Genomic DNA, 15,430 nt, shown 5'->3' on the forward strand with positions numbered 1-15,430 from the left:
AGTTAGCTCTTGTCACACTGAGATTCACTGGCTTTGGAACACTGTCTGACTTTGTTTACCTCCTCCTTCTTTTACCCCACCATACGGGGTATTTGGGTGTGTGCACTGGAGCAGAGCCTACTAAAATAATCCAAGAACATAGACTAGCGCCCAGTTCCATTCCTCCCCTATGCAAATGTGTGTGTGTTTTTGAGGGAGACAGATACCGAGAGAGAAGTAGAAGGAGACGATCATCGCTCGGTTGTCTCTTGTGACAGTGGAGCTACTGAAAAATCGGTAGGGTAGGGTAGGCAGCTCGTGTGGACCCTTCTGTAACTTGAGAGAGAGAAGAAGAAGAGCCACTCTCCCTTGTGACTGTGTGGGGACTGCAGGAGACCACTGTGCTGCAGAGTTGTTTGGATTTTTCTCCTGCTTAATTGCTCGGGCCCTCGAGCAAGGGCTGAAGTCAAGATCAGTGTCTCTGGCCAAGCCGCAGTACGTGCCGAACAGCGTCAGCCCCTCTTCTCTTCCCACACAAAACTGCCCATGCCATCTCCCACCACCACGCTCATAATTTGATGTTACTATGATGAGCCACCATGGGGACGTGCTTCCTCACTGATATTTTGGCCTTTTATGGTCTTATGGCCTCCAACTGGGACCTCTTCCTAGCGCACTTGCTTGGGGACGTTTAAAAATGACAATGACCAAAGGGCAATGATGAGGTACGTAGCTGTGGAAGATGAAGGAAAAATGTGACCCCTGGGCAGAAATGTTTATGACCCCTCTCATCCACATCACCAGGACCTGAACGTCCTGGGATGCCCCGAATGTTTTTTTTGATGTCTTGGGCTTCTAAAATATGCCTTTTTTTAGGACAGTGAAGGAGAGTGTGACAGGAGATGAGTGGGAGAGAGGGGGGAAGGATCGGCAAAGGAGCTCGGGTCGGACGAACCAGGGTCGGCAGCGCAATAGTACAGTGTCTTACATAGTTCATTGAGCCACTGCACCCCCTTTTTTTTTTTTTTGTCTGACATACTTAGGGTACTACTACTATGCTACTTGAGTTTGGTTTGTCGTGGCCCCTTGGATATGAGCACACTGGGCAGGGCCGGTTCTAGTCAATCTGCTGCCCTAGGTGAACACACCCTTTCCTTTTTGAGAATTTAGCAATTGGCATCTGTAGACATAGCGTTGTACATCGGATCGAGCACTGCTTATCTAGTGCATATATGATGAAAGCCCATGAATAACCATTGTCAGTGTCAAGTTTAATGTTAAATTTTGCTTGACGTTCTACTTTGGCGTCCTCCTTTCAGGTGCCCCCGAGAATTTGGCATTCTAGGCCAGTGTTTCTCAACCTTTTTTTAGGTGAGGCACCCTTTCAATTCATGAAAAATTTCAAGGCACCCCAAACCAACAAGCCGTAACATGGCATTCCATCCGATACCACACAAGTTTAGAAAAGTAACACATTTGGAGACGTCACACGACCTACGTTCAAAGTTGCAGATTCCACTGACTAACATTAACTTATCAATTTAGACAAATATGTATTATATTAAATAATTTATTTATCACCTTCGCTTACGCGGCACCCTTGAGGGAGGCCTGCGACACCCTTGAGGGAGGCCTGCGACACCCCAGGGTGCCCCGGCACCCCTGTTGAGAAACACTGTCCTAGGCGACCGCCTGGTCTGCCAATGCCTAGCGCCGGCCCTGCCAGTAGGCCCATTCGTGCATGCTTCCCTGGGTCTGGATCCAGAAGGCCCGCTCATGCATGCTTCCCTGGGTGGTTGGTTTATGTTCAAGCTCATAAGATTCATGTTTTAAAAATATTCCACCCGAGGTCAAATGTCCAAAACGTATTAAAAGTTTGCTGGTGCAAAGGGATCTTTTTTATACTTGCACGACAACCTAACTGGGATAACATCCTACGAAGCTGTGCAACTACAGGTGTGTGAAAGTGTATGTTTGAACAAGCTCACATGATTCAAATGGACCGTCTTGGTTATAGACTCTCCTAAGCAATGCAAAACTAGTTAGCCGAACTAAACAAGGCAGCCGTCTACAACACAATTACAGGACTAATGTCTCAGGAGATTTGAAGGGTTATGACCTGGGAACTGTTTGCTTATAAACTGACGGCAAATGCTAGTAAATCCCAAACAAATTCAGCTCTTTGGTTATTTGCCCCGCTGGTTTACATAAAACAACCTCCGTGTGTTGGCCTACACCAGGAGGAATTCAAAATACACCAAGGTGATCCCTAAATCCCCCAGAGGAGAGAAAACAAAAGAGCAATCTTTTGAACACAGGGCGTCTGAGTCCAACATAACATAGAACTTATCATGCACCAGCAGGGTGTCATGGATGTTGTCATTGAAATGAAATCCATCGATGCTGATAGAGACTCTGTGTATTCTACCTACCACTGTAGTCTCAAAGTTCCCATGGCTTTAGATAGGGGGGTCAGCTGAGAGCGGCTTAGAGCACCTATCTCTGGTACGGGACCTTAAAGTGTGGATTGGGTGAAGGAGACTGTGACTGTCCTTGGAATGTGTGCTCCAAGCTGAATTGGAGTGCCGCTGTTACTTGAGCTATTCTGACATCATGGCACGTTTTGCCACATGTGCATCAGCTGTTCCTACTTTACTCTCTTCCACACAATGTTTTGAGAAAAGTCCTCCACTGTGCTGGAGGGAGTATGAAAACTGCAGTTTCTGCTCTACAGTTGCAGTGAAAGCAATAGTTTGGACACGAAAACAGTGCAATCCTATAAGTCAAATAGCAACTTACCTATCAAATAAATGCATTGCAGTTTTCAGGTAAGATGAGGCCAACTGTGACATCTAAATGTTACTGTATGCATCGTCGAGATGACAGCTGACAAACAGCTCAAAACTTTGGTGCCTGCCATTCTTGAGGTTTACAGGGAGGTTAAAGAAGTTAAGGGAAGATAAGGGTTGATGTTTGTGTCAGATTACTCACCATGAGTTCATGTTCTGTGCGATGGACTCCCAGCTTCTTGAGGCCAATGGTGAGATCATTCACACAGATACCCCCGTCCCTATTCACGTCCAAGATCTGGAACAAGACCTTCAGTCTGTGTTCTTGTTCGGGTCCACCACAAACCGGGCAGTTATGCATGGTGTCGCACAGTCCTCCATCCTTTGACTCTGACAGCGGGCATTCCCGTGTCTCATTGGGGGGCATCGTCGGTGCCCCAGTCGCAGCCCCAGTGCCAGTGCCACCGTCACCTCCTCCTCCTGGGTCGGCGCCCTGGTGAGACTCGTCAGAGCGACACTGACAGAATACCCCGCTCAACAAAGGAGAAACAAGCGACCCTTGTTGATGCATCATGTGGGCACGAACGGTGTGACTCATATGAGGTGAACTAAACCCTGTTTGCCGTACATTGCTGATGAACCGAAAAAAACGTGTCACATACGACCGACTATCGGTTGCTTACTTCAGGCAGTCCCCACTACCACCGTGGGCTAGCTGTTAAGCTACCCGGTAATTTTCTCACGTCACGTCACGTGGCTGTCTAAAATGCCGGTATTTGAGATGCCAGTTTAGTTCAAAATAGCAGCTCCTCTCACTGATACACACGGCTTGTCACTTATACCCTAACTATCTACGTTTACCTGTGCCATTTACTGTACATAAATGTCTCCTTCCGCCCGATCGAACAGTGATGAGGTGGATGCTGAGTCGCCGTCCAAGTCAGCACAGCTGAGCGCTGCCGCCGGTAGCTACACAAATGTTCCTTCTACGCTTCACTGGGCGTATCGGATTTGATTTTTACAGACCAGTTCGACCGCCTGGGACGTTCCAGTGTCCGATCCACTGTTTACATGAAAAAAGTTGAATTCCTCCGTTTGAATTGGCGATAGACTTGACAGCTGATGAAACAAAAATGCCGGTGTAGTAGGGCGGACTTTTCGAAAGGAAATGATTAACTGCCTTCGAAGATGAGTGGAGGAGGCGTGGACGACTGTACTTGATGGATGGCTTCAGTAACCAATAAAAACCCCATATGCAAATTGGATTCCAACGCTACTATGAAATTACAGCAAAAATGACTGTCTCTTTTAATAGAAATCACTTAACAGTTCAAATACACTCAATAATCATTCGGATATTGTTAAGCGAGAGCGGTGAAAAATATATCCATGCGATCCATGTGGGCTCGGCTTGAACAAACTGGCATTAGACCAGTGACAAAGCTTCGTGAGTTCGTGGTGAACGTGCTGGGCGGGTCAAATGCCGGCTTCGTGCGATAGGGCGGGACTTTGGCCATATGCCCATCCCTTTTAGGGCCTAGGCTACTACAGTTGACTACACACACTGGTGATGGGAGAATGTGAGATGCTGTCTGACCCAGAATGCGAAAGCAATTAACTAGGGCTATTATTGAAATGTTTATCGTTTACATATTTTAAGGAAACGGGTGAAACCATAGCATTACACTGTCAAATTACAAGAGCTAGGGCAGGGATGCCCTGCCCATATTCCAACTTTGGGCCCACTTGAAATAATCTCAAATGTTCGGGATCGACATCTGAGCTAGTAAACAATTCAACTCAAATAGCTATAGTCAACAGTAACATGCACACAACTATTATTTTGATTTCTATAAAATGATTCCAAGGCCCACAGGGTATACCTTCAAGGCCAACCAGTGGGCCACGACTCACCGTTTGAGAAACACTGAGCTAGGGGTATACCGGTATACCAGGCCGATTATACAAAGCGATGAAGTGGCAAACCTGGTTGTGTCATAATCTGTAAATTCATTGACATTAATAAAAAGAATAATGTATTCTAATCTGAGGTTAACTCAACAAGGTTTATCACCACTTTGTTGGCAATAGACCACCCCTTGGTTGTTGTTTGTCTAAATCTAATAGGGAACCCTATGGAAAATGAGATGTCTCATCTCAAGAGGCACGCCCCGTAAATAAATAAAATAAAATAAAAATAAATAAATCACTTACATGTAACACAGCGGTTCCAAAACTATTCCCCCTGCGCACCCCCCAAGCGAATATTTTGGTGTGCCGATGGCCACGCAAGAATGGATTCACGCACATTTTGCACAGTTGTTTTGGGGAATCCTCTTTTCCAGTAGTCTAGGAGTTAAACTACACATGGACCTTTTCAGCATGCAATTCACCATACAATTAAAAAATACTTAATGTTCATTAATGCTGGAGAAAAACTCACATATCCACCATTGCTCTATTCAGCTCATGTACCCCCTTATGGCAGGCCGCACACCCCCAGGGGTGCACGCACCCCAGTTTGGGAAACCCTGATGTAACATAATGCAATTCTCTGGTAAATGTGGATCACTTCCTGCCTGTATCTCCTCTTCATCAGGGGTTAAACTCTTGGGATGGGGAGAAAGTTGCCTGGTGCATTATCACAAGTGAGACATGGTCTGGACACGGTCTACTGAATTTCTCATAGGAGAGGTGTGGTTTATTATTGACAATGGCCATTTATTGGCCATATACATTGTCCATATAGCCAGCCGTGTCAGTTTTATTCAAACTAACTGCCAGCTTTGTTGAATAAGTGATATGCATCATCATCTTTCCACCCCTCCTCGCACTCGGATTGACTCCCTACCTCAGGCTAGCACTTTGGGACGAGCTTCCATGCCGTCTTTCAGATCGGAACGATTGTGCAAAGCAGCATGGGATTTCGCAAGCTACGGGGGAGAGCCTTCTCGCCCAGCTTCAAACACAGGTCTCTGGGGTGTGAACAAAGCTAATGCTCGGACCACATAAGAGCCAGGATTATTGTCCTGATACACACAACCCTATTGATGGCCATCACACCAGCTGACCTCTTCAGGCGGGAGACCCCTGGCTGTGCCTCACAATCTTGGCATCCCTCACACAACTGGCACCATACACTGTGTGCAGAATTATTAGGCAAACGTGTTTTTTGACCATATTGTCTTTTTTATGCATATTTTCCAACAGCAATCTATATGGACATGAAAACCTATTGGATTTAAGCATTCCAGGTCATGCATATTTGTATAATAAGATGGGGATGTAGTCGAAGGTGCCCAACACCTTATATCAGGTGTGCATGATTATTAGGCAAATTTGTTTTCTTCTGGGAAATGGGCCACAAAACAGATCTAACAAACTCTGACATGTCTATAAACTATTTTGAAGTGTTCTAGAGGGATGTGGCTGTCTTGAAATTAGCAAGATGTTGGTCACGTTGGCACAGAACTATCAGATGCACCGTTACAAAGTCATCAGTCTCTTAAGAAATGTCACTGCCAAAGATTGAGAAGAATTTAACGTGAAGCTACAAAAAAAAATTACCCTACAGTCCTATCATATTCCAGAACAGAAACCAACACAGAGTGTCCAAAAGAACAGGGTATTGAGCGCTCAGAGACATGGCCAAGGTAAGATAGGATGACACCAGACAACCATTCAACAAGTTAATTAAGTCAAGACTGGGTCAAAAATACCTGGGGACAGAGTTTTCAAAGGTATTATGGACTTGGGAAAGTGACTCTTGACAGACAGGGTGGATGAACCCATGGCTGGATCTTTTAGAGGGAGAAAATCGCATCATTTACAAAGACAATGGTATTTATGCAGTAATCTGCTGGTATTTGAGTGGAACTCGGGAACTGATCTGAGTGTGCACATCACTGATCTAGCCACAGGCTCATCAACCTGGTCCATTAACAGTCACTTTCACTAGTTCATAAAACCATTGAAAAAACTGTCTAAAGACATTTCTTGACCCAGTTTTGACTTAAGTTTCTTGTTGAGTGGTCTTCAGGTTTCAACCTGTTTTACCTTGGCCATGTCTCTGAGTGCTGAATACAATGTTCTTGTGGACACTGGATGTAGGTTTCAGTTCTGGAATATAACAGCACTGCAGGGTAATAGTTTTATGGTAGTTTCATCTTCAATTCTTCTCAATCTGGCAGTTACTTTGTGGGCACATGTCATGTGACACTGATGGCTTGTAACGGTGCATTAGATCGATGTGACCAATATTTCAAGACAGTCACACCCTTCTAGAAGACTTCAAAATTGTTTATAGTCTTTACAGAGTTTGTTAGATCTCTTTTGTGGCTCATTTTCCCAGAGGAAAACAAAGTAATAATTATGCACACTAATTTTGCACTGATATAGGCCTAGGGTATTGGGCTCCTTCGATCACACCGTCTCTTATTACACCAATATGCATGACCTGGAATGCTTAAATCCAATAGGTGTTCATGTCCATAAAGGGTGGTGTCGGACAAAATGCATAAAATGGACGATATTGTCAAAACACTTGTTTGCCTAATAATTCTGCACACAGTGTACATCTCCCATGCAGGATGCCCCACATTCCACACTTCACCCACCACAGTCTGATGCCCTTTGCAGCAGGCTCAGCTATCCTGGGATGGATTACCTACTGTATATCTCAGTAAGACACGGCCCCTGTTATAAATTAGCTGTGATCCAGGATGGCTCACTCCTATGGCTCGCACAGTGGGTACACCTGTTGTGACCTCAAGGAAAGCCATCCAAGGTGAGAAGAGTTGCCCTGTCCTGGCTTCGCACCCAGAACTCTAGGACACCAGGATCGTGTCACACACATCCAGGTACTATTACCCAGTCACCCAGCTGTCAATATAATGGCTTAGTGTGCTGGTGTGAGTAGTGATTAATGTTATCTTTGTCCCCCCCCCCCCTTCTTCCTGAAGCTATCTGATATATTTGTTTGTGTCTCATGTCTGGTGCCAAACTGATTGTACTGTAAATAGAATTGCCACCATGAGAAGAATTGTGTATATTTCTTGTGTTCTTGGATCACTGGGGAAGAAAAGTAAATGTAACAACATGCAAAAGAGATGGACCAAACTAGCCAGGCTGCGCTCTCGTAGTGACGCAACACCTTTGGCGATTGCAAGTCAATGATAATCAGGCAAGGACCAAACCACTTTCAAGAGACATTTCTTTCTTAACTTTTTGCGCCATCTACTGTATGTTTGTGGAAATACCTAAAATCCTGCCATGGACTACGAGGATTTGAGCAAGTTATTTTCATGTGCATCAGTTTCTGTCTGCCTATTATCATGGTGGTCTGTGTTCAGTGTCCGTGGTGAGAGAATGCAGGAGAAAAATTGTCACCAGTATTTTACTAGTAATACTGTTAATAATATTTAAATAAACACTAGTTTTTTGGTATTTAATCAACACAGGAGTTTCATATGATTCTAACCTTGTCTTGTCCATCTAGATTCCAGAGGAATGACTTGACTTGGCCCCAAAGATACAACCCAGAAGGGCTGCAACTAGCTGACCTCTTCAGATTCCTCTGATGCCCTTGAGTTCTTCTGTGACCCCACAAAAAAAATGGGCCCGACTCCAACCATATTATAGTCCCCTGTTGACAGGGCCTCTGATAACTTTGGCCCAGCCTGGCAGAATACCATATACTAAATATCCTTCCCAAACAAATAAAATATAATGTGAACCCAATTCTAACCCTGACCCCCCCCCCCCCCCCCCCACCCCACCCCAAACCTGCATTACATCACCAAGCTATCCTAAAACCAGGGGTGGAAAGTAACTAATTACTTTTACTCAAGTATTGTACTTGAGTAGCTTTTATGAATACTTTGTACTTTTAAAGTATTTTTTTAAATTAATACTTTTACTTGTACTTGAGTACATTTTGACCCAAGTACTTAACTCAATTACACTGGAACCTGGCCTGAGTACTGAGTAAAAAAAATAGACTGAGAGACAAAATGCCACGCACAATAATGCCACAATCCTGCCGGAAATGAAAGATTGTGCAGGATGGCACACAGCATTTCCATTATTTTACTATCCTGTATCAATGTATTGGATGATGGCTGGTGCCAAGCAAGAGATAGAGGTTATGAAGGACGATATTCAAGAAAAAGAAACATGACATTCTCAAGAGGAAAGCTAATTAAAAGTAACTAAGTACTTTTACTCAAATTACATTTTAAGTGAAGTACTTTTTACTTTTACTTGAGTAGATTTTTAGATGGGTATTTTTACTTTAACTTGAGTAGGATTTAGGCAAAGTAAAGATACTTTTACTTGAGTACACATTTTCTGTACTCTTTCCACCTCTGCCTAAAACAAAATACAATACAAAAAACACAGAATGCTATTATTGTTCTTGTATTACTACATGTATTGAAAGATGTAGTGGTTCTAAACTGACTGATTTATTTATACTGACTGATTTATACATACTGATTATTATTTAGGCCTATGTAATCATTCAGATCAGACTATCAGACTAAGCTTATCTTCCAAGGGGTATGAGAGGTAGCTTATGATATGCTCAATCATCTCTGTCTTGACAGATGGAAGATGCATTATAAAACCCATATACAAGAGTATCAAAGAGTAGGCATAATGGGCACTGACATTGAAACAAGTTTACTACCGTAGTACTACTATATCATTACAGACTCTATAGTAATAGGCTATATTGTTGATCACTGCCATTCTGGTGACAACATATTTTTAACAGGGGCATTGTAATTAACCTTTAGATCTTATAACCTTACTGTCACCAAAATTGTAATGGCAATGTCTCAATCCGTTATTAAGGGTCTTGGTAATGTCATAGCAATGTTGTTATGATGTAGTTGGGTATTTTCAGCAAATATAGGCCCGCCGGCGACCCCATCTGCACTAAGAGGCTGTGCACTTCCCCCTTGTCCATGATCATGACTGAGGTACCCTGAGCATACACTCCACTGCACTGCTTCCTTGGGTTGCTTGGTGGGATTCCTCCTTGCAAAGGTCAGGATACATGCTATCCTGTTGTTTGCTGTGGTGTGGGACATTCTTCATCCTCTTTAGCTACAAGAGGCAAATGGATGCGAGGCCTTCTCTCTCTACCGCGGCCGCCCAGCAGAAGAGAGGAAATGAATGCCATTAGCTTAAATAAAAGAAATGAATAATAATAGAAGGTCTGCAACACCTGAAAAAGCTGACGTGCATGGATGGGGATCTGCATGTTTTTATTTGTTCTTTAAAATTAATTGCATTTCAATTATTCTGTATGCTTCTTGTCGGGCCTATATTCTGTATATCCCCATATATTCTGTTCCCAAAAGGGCAGCCCCAAGATAAGTAGGCCATATTGAAATTCTTTAGCCTATTTTTGGTGTGGCTTAAATTGCACACAGGTTTTTTTTAATCAGAGTTGTATAAATGTTTATTAATGCTTGTCAACATTGTTTATGTTTTGTTCATCATTAGTTAATTATTTGCTAAGTCTTTATAATGCTTTTTATGCATCCATTTTTTATAAAGCGTTACCTTTGGATATACTGTAATTACAACACTATGCTATTACAAAGTTGAACCTATGTAATATCATACCACTAGTGTTGTAATTACACCTGCAAGAGTACTTCTACTTTTTTTATATCCCGAGCCCTAGTCCCACATGTCACACATTCCAGACTACCGACAGAGGACGCTACGCGCGCGCTCAAAAATGAAACCGCCACTTTGCCAGTGCTTGCCAAATGGCAGGAGAAAAACATTTGGGTATAATTTGTTGCTCAGTTCGCGCTTAAATAGTGGCCTAGTGGAAAAGGTAAAAAAAAAAGACACTTGTGTTGATCTTATTTCAATTCCCAAACAATGGCTCAACGTGCCTTTAGATGTAGGCTAGATATTTGTGTGCGTAATAGGGCCTGAGTGCAAATCCATTTAACCATGGGAAAATACTCGGAAGAAAATAGAAAATAGTCTTCTTCGATCATTGCTGTGTTTCTGTCTGAGCAGTGTCATCAAACAGCTGGTGAGCTATGTTTAATGTTCAAGCTGAGAAGTCCACGCGTCGCTGGAAGGGCGGTCCTTCTCCCCGCTGCCGACTCGAGGAGGAGTCTTCAAATTAGCTCACTACAGCACGTCCAAAGTACGGGGATTGACTGACACTTGGGACAGATTGCTGTTGTGACTACGGTCAGGGCAGCGGTGGTCTTCAATTTACTACTGAACAACTACCCTCGGGCTTGGTCGATATAAAGTCAGGCACATGTAAGTACGCTCTATGGCTCCCGAGTTTACTTCACGCGCCGCGGTTCAATGTTGGATTTTACTTGTAGGCTGTGCGTCTTGTGGTGTTGTCTTGTCTTTTGGGTGGAGAAGACACATTTTTCATTCTGTTCTGTTGAAACTTGTAGAACAAAGTGGTAAAACATCTGACTTGCCTTATCTGACATAAAACTCGCTCTGACAACTGAGCAGTAGTTTGGTTTGGCTGGCTGTAACTGACTCTCTGACTAGAATATCCGTAGTTCTCCATAGCGCATATTCTGCTTGCTGCTTATATACCCGCTTTGCCGAGGAGTTCAGCCTATTTTAATTGTAGGTTAGGCACTGAAGAGGCATAGGGTGTGGAGGAGTGCAAATTATTGCTACACTGTTTGCTTGTTTTGACACAAATACATAGTATTTTGTGTTGTTTTGAACTTGCCCCGTGGCAATTTGTCTTTCTGCAGGTGCAAACCAGCAGAAGATGCTGAACCAAGATAACAACTTCAAGAAGGATTTCCAAGCACCAGATTGATACATTCCTTTTTTCACCCGGGTTTATCGTGCAATTATTTTTAAAGCACCAAGGCATATACTGTACGTTTGTTTTTGTGCGCACACATGGCGTTTTTAATGAAGAAGAAGAAGTTCAAGTTCCAGATCCACTTCACGCTGGAGGAGCTGACGGCGGTGCCCTTCGTCAATGGGATGCTCTTCTGCAAAATTAGGTTACTGGACGGCGGAGATTTCGCCATCTCATCATCCAGGTAAATGATACTCAGTGCAGTGACTCCATCTGTCATGTGTCCTTGATGCTCTTATGGTATCCATGAAGGTGTATGCTGTATATTTAATATTTAGTGCTTCTGAAGTGCAAATTGCCCCAGATATACCCCAGATTTTTAAATCATGATTGGTCAGCAGAGCAGGGGTAGATGGAGCTGCGTGCAGCACATGCACACACTTTTCCTTTACATTGAATCATTAATGTCATTCCCATCATCAGTGCCACTCATTGGGCATGAAACTCATGGCACATGTACTTCTTAGACCCCCCTCATCTCTTTGGGGTTTTGCATCTCTGGTGCTTCGTCATTAGTGTTATCCAATGTCAGAGAACTCACTGCACATGTACACATGTGCACTCACTGCACATGCACAGCACAGTAGTAGAAGGCCTTGTAAATGTAGGCCTACACTGTCATTACTTTGGAGTTATGCATTTCTAATGCTTTATCATCAGTGTTATCCAGTGCCAAGGAACTCATAGCATGTGTATACAATAGAGGACCTTGTAAGTGTTGGCCTTGGCTAGGCAGTCATCTCTTTGGATTTATGCATATTCGATGGTTTATTATGTGACCGACCGCCAGTGGCCACACTATTACCCACTTCCTTAGGGGGCTTGGAAAAGCGAATCGGAAATTTCTAATTATGCCCCGTGGCAGTCAGAAAAGTATGTGCACAATAGTCGCCCCGCCATTCCCTTTGAAGTCCATGTGGCGCAGGTCCTGAATATTGCATAGGCATGTGCGTTTCAATTTTGGAGAATGTGTAATTTGGGTTCGACGAACCCTTAATTTCTATTCATGAGGCAGTTTTTGTGTAATGTAGTAGTACACTTTTCCTTATGAAAGCAATGTGCCTGTGAGACTGAAATAATTGGTCTATCAAAAATGCTTATGACATAAAATACAGTTGTAGTGCAGTTGGATCTTTATGTGCCAGCTCTGGATATAAGGCTCCTGTTGGCCTCATATGGAGAGCTGGAAGATGTGTGCAATGTGAATGCACTTGGAGTTCAGCTGTGTGTGTGTGTTTGCGTGTGTGTCTTCGCGTGTGTGTGCGTGAGCGTGTGTGTGCTCTTGTGTGCGTGCGTGTGTGTGTGCAGTTGCGCTACGGTAAGTGTGTGTGTGTGTGTGTGTGTGTGTGTGTGTGTGTGTGTGTGTGTGTGTGTGTGTGTGTGTGTGTGTGTGTGTGTGTGTGTGTGTGTGATGAAGGGGTATCTGAATCCCACTCTACTCAGCTTGAGTGGCTGATGCTAGGCTGCGATTTGCAGTGGGGATCAAAGCGCCGTCTCAACTGGGTTGCCAATATACACTCATTCCCCTGTGCCACTTCTCTCTCTCTCTCTCTCTCTCTCTCTCTCTCTCTCTCTCTCTCTCTCTCTCTCTCTCTCTCTCTCTGTTGTGTGTGTGTGTGTGTGTGTGTGTGTGTGTGTGTGTGTGTGTGTGTGTGTGTGTGTGTGTGTGTTGCCCTGGTGCTGCTCCACTTTACAGGAGCGCTCCTCTCCTCCTGGCAGTGTTTTGGTCTGACTTGAGGCTGCTGCCTGCCTGCCGTGACTCATGGGCTGCTGGCGTAAACACACAGACACACCACACGGTTCTGCTTTGCTTTGCCGGCAGACCAAGTAGATTTTCCAGCGCATTATTTTAGAGCTCTGCGACTGTCCGACTGAGCAAAGTTCTGTGTCTTTGTACGTATGTATGCTCGGTTCTGTATTGTGGGTGGATGCACTACGTGAGTGTGAGTGTGCGTGTGTTGTGTGTGTGCGTGTGTGCGTGTGCGCATGTATGTGTGTAGTTCTGCGCACACAGAGATGTGTATCTGCATCCTGTTGTGTGTGCGTGACGTGTGTGTTTTTCTATCTCTGTACGCATACACATGCGTATGTTGCTCTGAGATGAATGATTGCCATGCCCCAGAGTCCTCCTCTCTTGGCTTCGTTAATGAGAGCTGCTGTCATCAAAAGGCTGTCCTCCGAGCTTGCTGAAACATCATTAGGGCTCTATTAAGCCATAGACAGTTGTATACATGTGTATATACTGTTTGTCTATGTAATAAGCAGAGTTGTAGCAGTCTATTGCGGGCCCTATGTACAATCATCTCCAATGGGCCCCCCTAGCCATATATTTACATAAATCAAACACTGTGTGGGCCCTCTATGTACTTGGGGCCCTGGTGATTTAGTCACACTTTACCCCCATGTACGATACCCATGGTAATAAGCCGTAGCCCCTTAATGCACGCCGTACCTCCTGTGGCACGCTGTAATAGACATTGAAAGTTAACTACTATAGCACTACACTACTATGACAGCGCACAGGGCCTTTAGTAATACATTATGACTTAGTCATTGCCTTTCTGGTAACAGCTAATTTATAATGCTGTGTCTTAAGGGGTTAATCAATCTGAAGATGGATGCTGGGCCTGGCACAGTCAGGGTGACATAGCAAATCAGAGTCGCATGGCACAGTGCATTTCAGTGACTATTGTTTGTTTTTCAAATGCACAACACACTGCATGCTTCGAAATGTGGTGGGTGGATTTTTCAGTGTGGGATTTAATGAGTGAGAAAGGGAGAGAGACAAAGACAGAGAGAGTGGTGGTTGAAAACATCTAGAATATCTTGGAAATTTAGTTTTGTTTCAGACGCGACCTCTGCATTCTGCACAATATCACATGTCTGTGTCATTTCGTTTGCAAAGATGATTCATTGCTGCCTGCTTCTCGTCTTCCTAAGAAGCCATCAAATAAATGGAGCCAGTCCAGTGACAGTATATTGTGTCATTTCTTAATTAAAACCAAGCTTTAGTCAAAGATGCATGACCCTCGTCATTTCTGTTTGTGGTTTATTTTTTAGGCAAAAGTGCAGCTGTTGCAACGGCTAAAAAAGTCATAATTCTTGTTTACACCAACATTTGACATCATAGATTTCCAGATAAGATACGTAAGTTATGAACACACATGAAAACAATCTTTCCTTTTAGAGTGTAAACATTGCAGTTATTACCGCTTTATTCCACCCATAGTGTTTATTTCCCCACAAGCTTTGATCTGTCAATGTAAGGGCGGTAACACAAACCCCATCTGCCAACACAGAAGGCAGAAGACGCCAGTTTGAGTTTCAAAGGGGCGTTGACAGGAGGGGGGTCACCACCACACTACAAAAACGCCCGGTTCAGCGGCACTCATCTTCCCCCTCACACCTTGTTAGGCATTGCTTTTTAGACATGGCGGCTGTAGCGGGGGGTGGTGGTGGACTGGCCACTGAAGTCCCCGGAACGTTCTGTCCCCAACAAGAACACAAGAGAGCGTTTGTTGTCGTGTGTGTGTGTGTGTTTGTGTGTGTGTGTGTGTGTGTGTGTGTGTGGTGCTATGCTGATGTCAGCCATTCTGGTCAGTGTCAGCTTGCATGCTCTCTCTGCTTGCCATGCAGGTGGGGAGCGTTAAAGTTGACAGCTGCCGTTTACTCGTAGTGCAGCTTTGTTTGTGTTTATAAATATCTGGGTTAAGCTGGCTACTGAGGCCAGACAAGACGCACACAGGTGTCTGGCCTACTAGTTGTTGGCCTACTATTGGGG

The 15,430-nt window shown here is 44.1% G+C and overlaps 2 protein-coding genes across 2 annotated transcripts in view; one reads left to right on the top strand and one right to left on the bottom strand.

The window, feature by feature from the left end:
• The window catches only part of slc25a25b (solute carrier family 25 member 25b), a 44,006-nt gene extending 40,104 nt beyond the window's left edge, over nt 1-3,902 (bottom strand). Inside the window, exon 1 of the mRNA XM_063210379.1 lies at nt 2,971-3,902. Coding sequence (XP_063066449.1) covers nt 2,971-3,366 — 396 coding nt within the window. The 5' untranslated portion in view covers nt 3,367-3,902. The remainder of the gene's footprint in view (nt 1-2,970) is intronic.
• Nucleotides 3,903-10,939: 7,037 nt separating this feature from the next.
• Nucleotides 10,940-15,430, top strand: part of eeig1b (estrogen-induced osteoclastogenesis regulator 1b) — an 87,027-nt gene continuing 82,536 nt past the window's right edge. The window contains exons 1-2 of the mRNA XM_063210383.1: nt 10,940-11,069; nt 11,534-11,833. Coding sequence (XP_063066453.1) covers nt 11,688-11,833 — 146 coding nt within the window. The 5' untranslated portion in view covers nt 10,940-11,069; nt 11,534-11,687. The remainder of the gene's footprint in view (nt 11,070-11,533; nt 11,834-15,430) is intronic.

Source organism: Engraulis encrasicolus, chromosome 11 (genome assembly GCF_034702125.1).
Source record: "Engraulis encrasicolus isolate BLACKSEA-1 chromosome 11, IST_EnEncr_1.0, whole genome shotgun sequence".
Taxonomy (NCBI): domain Eukaryota; kingdom Metazoa; phylum Chordata; class Actinopteri; order Clupeiformes; family Engraulidae; genus Engraulis; species Engraulis encrasicolus.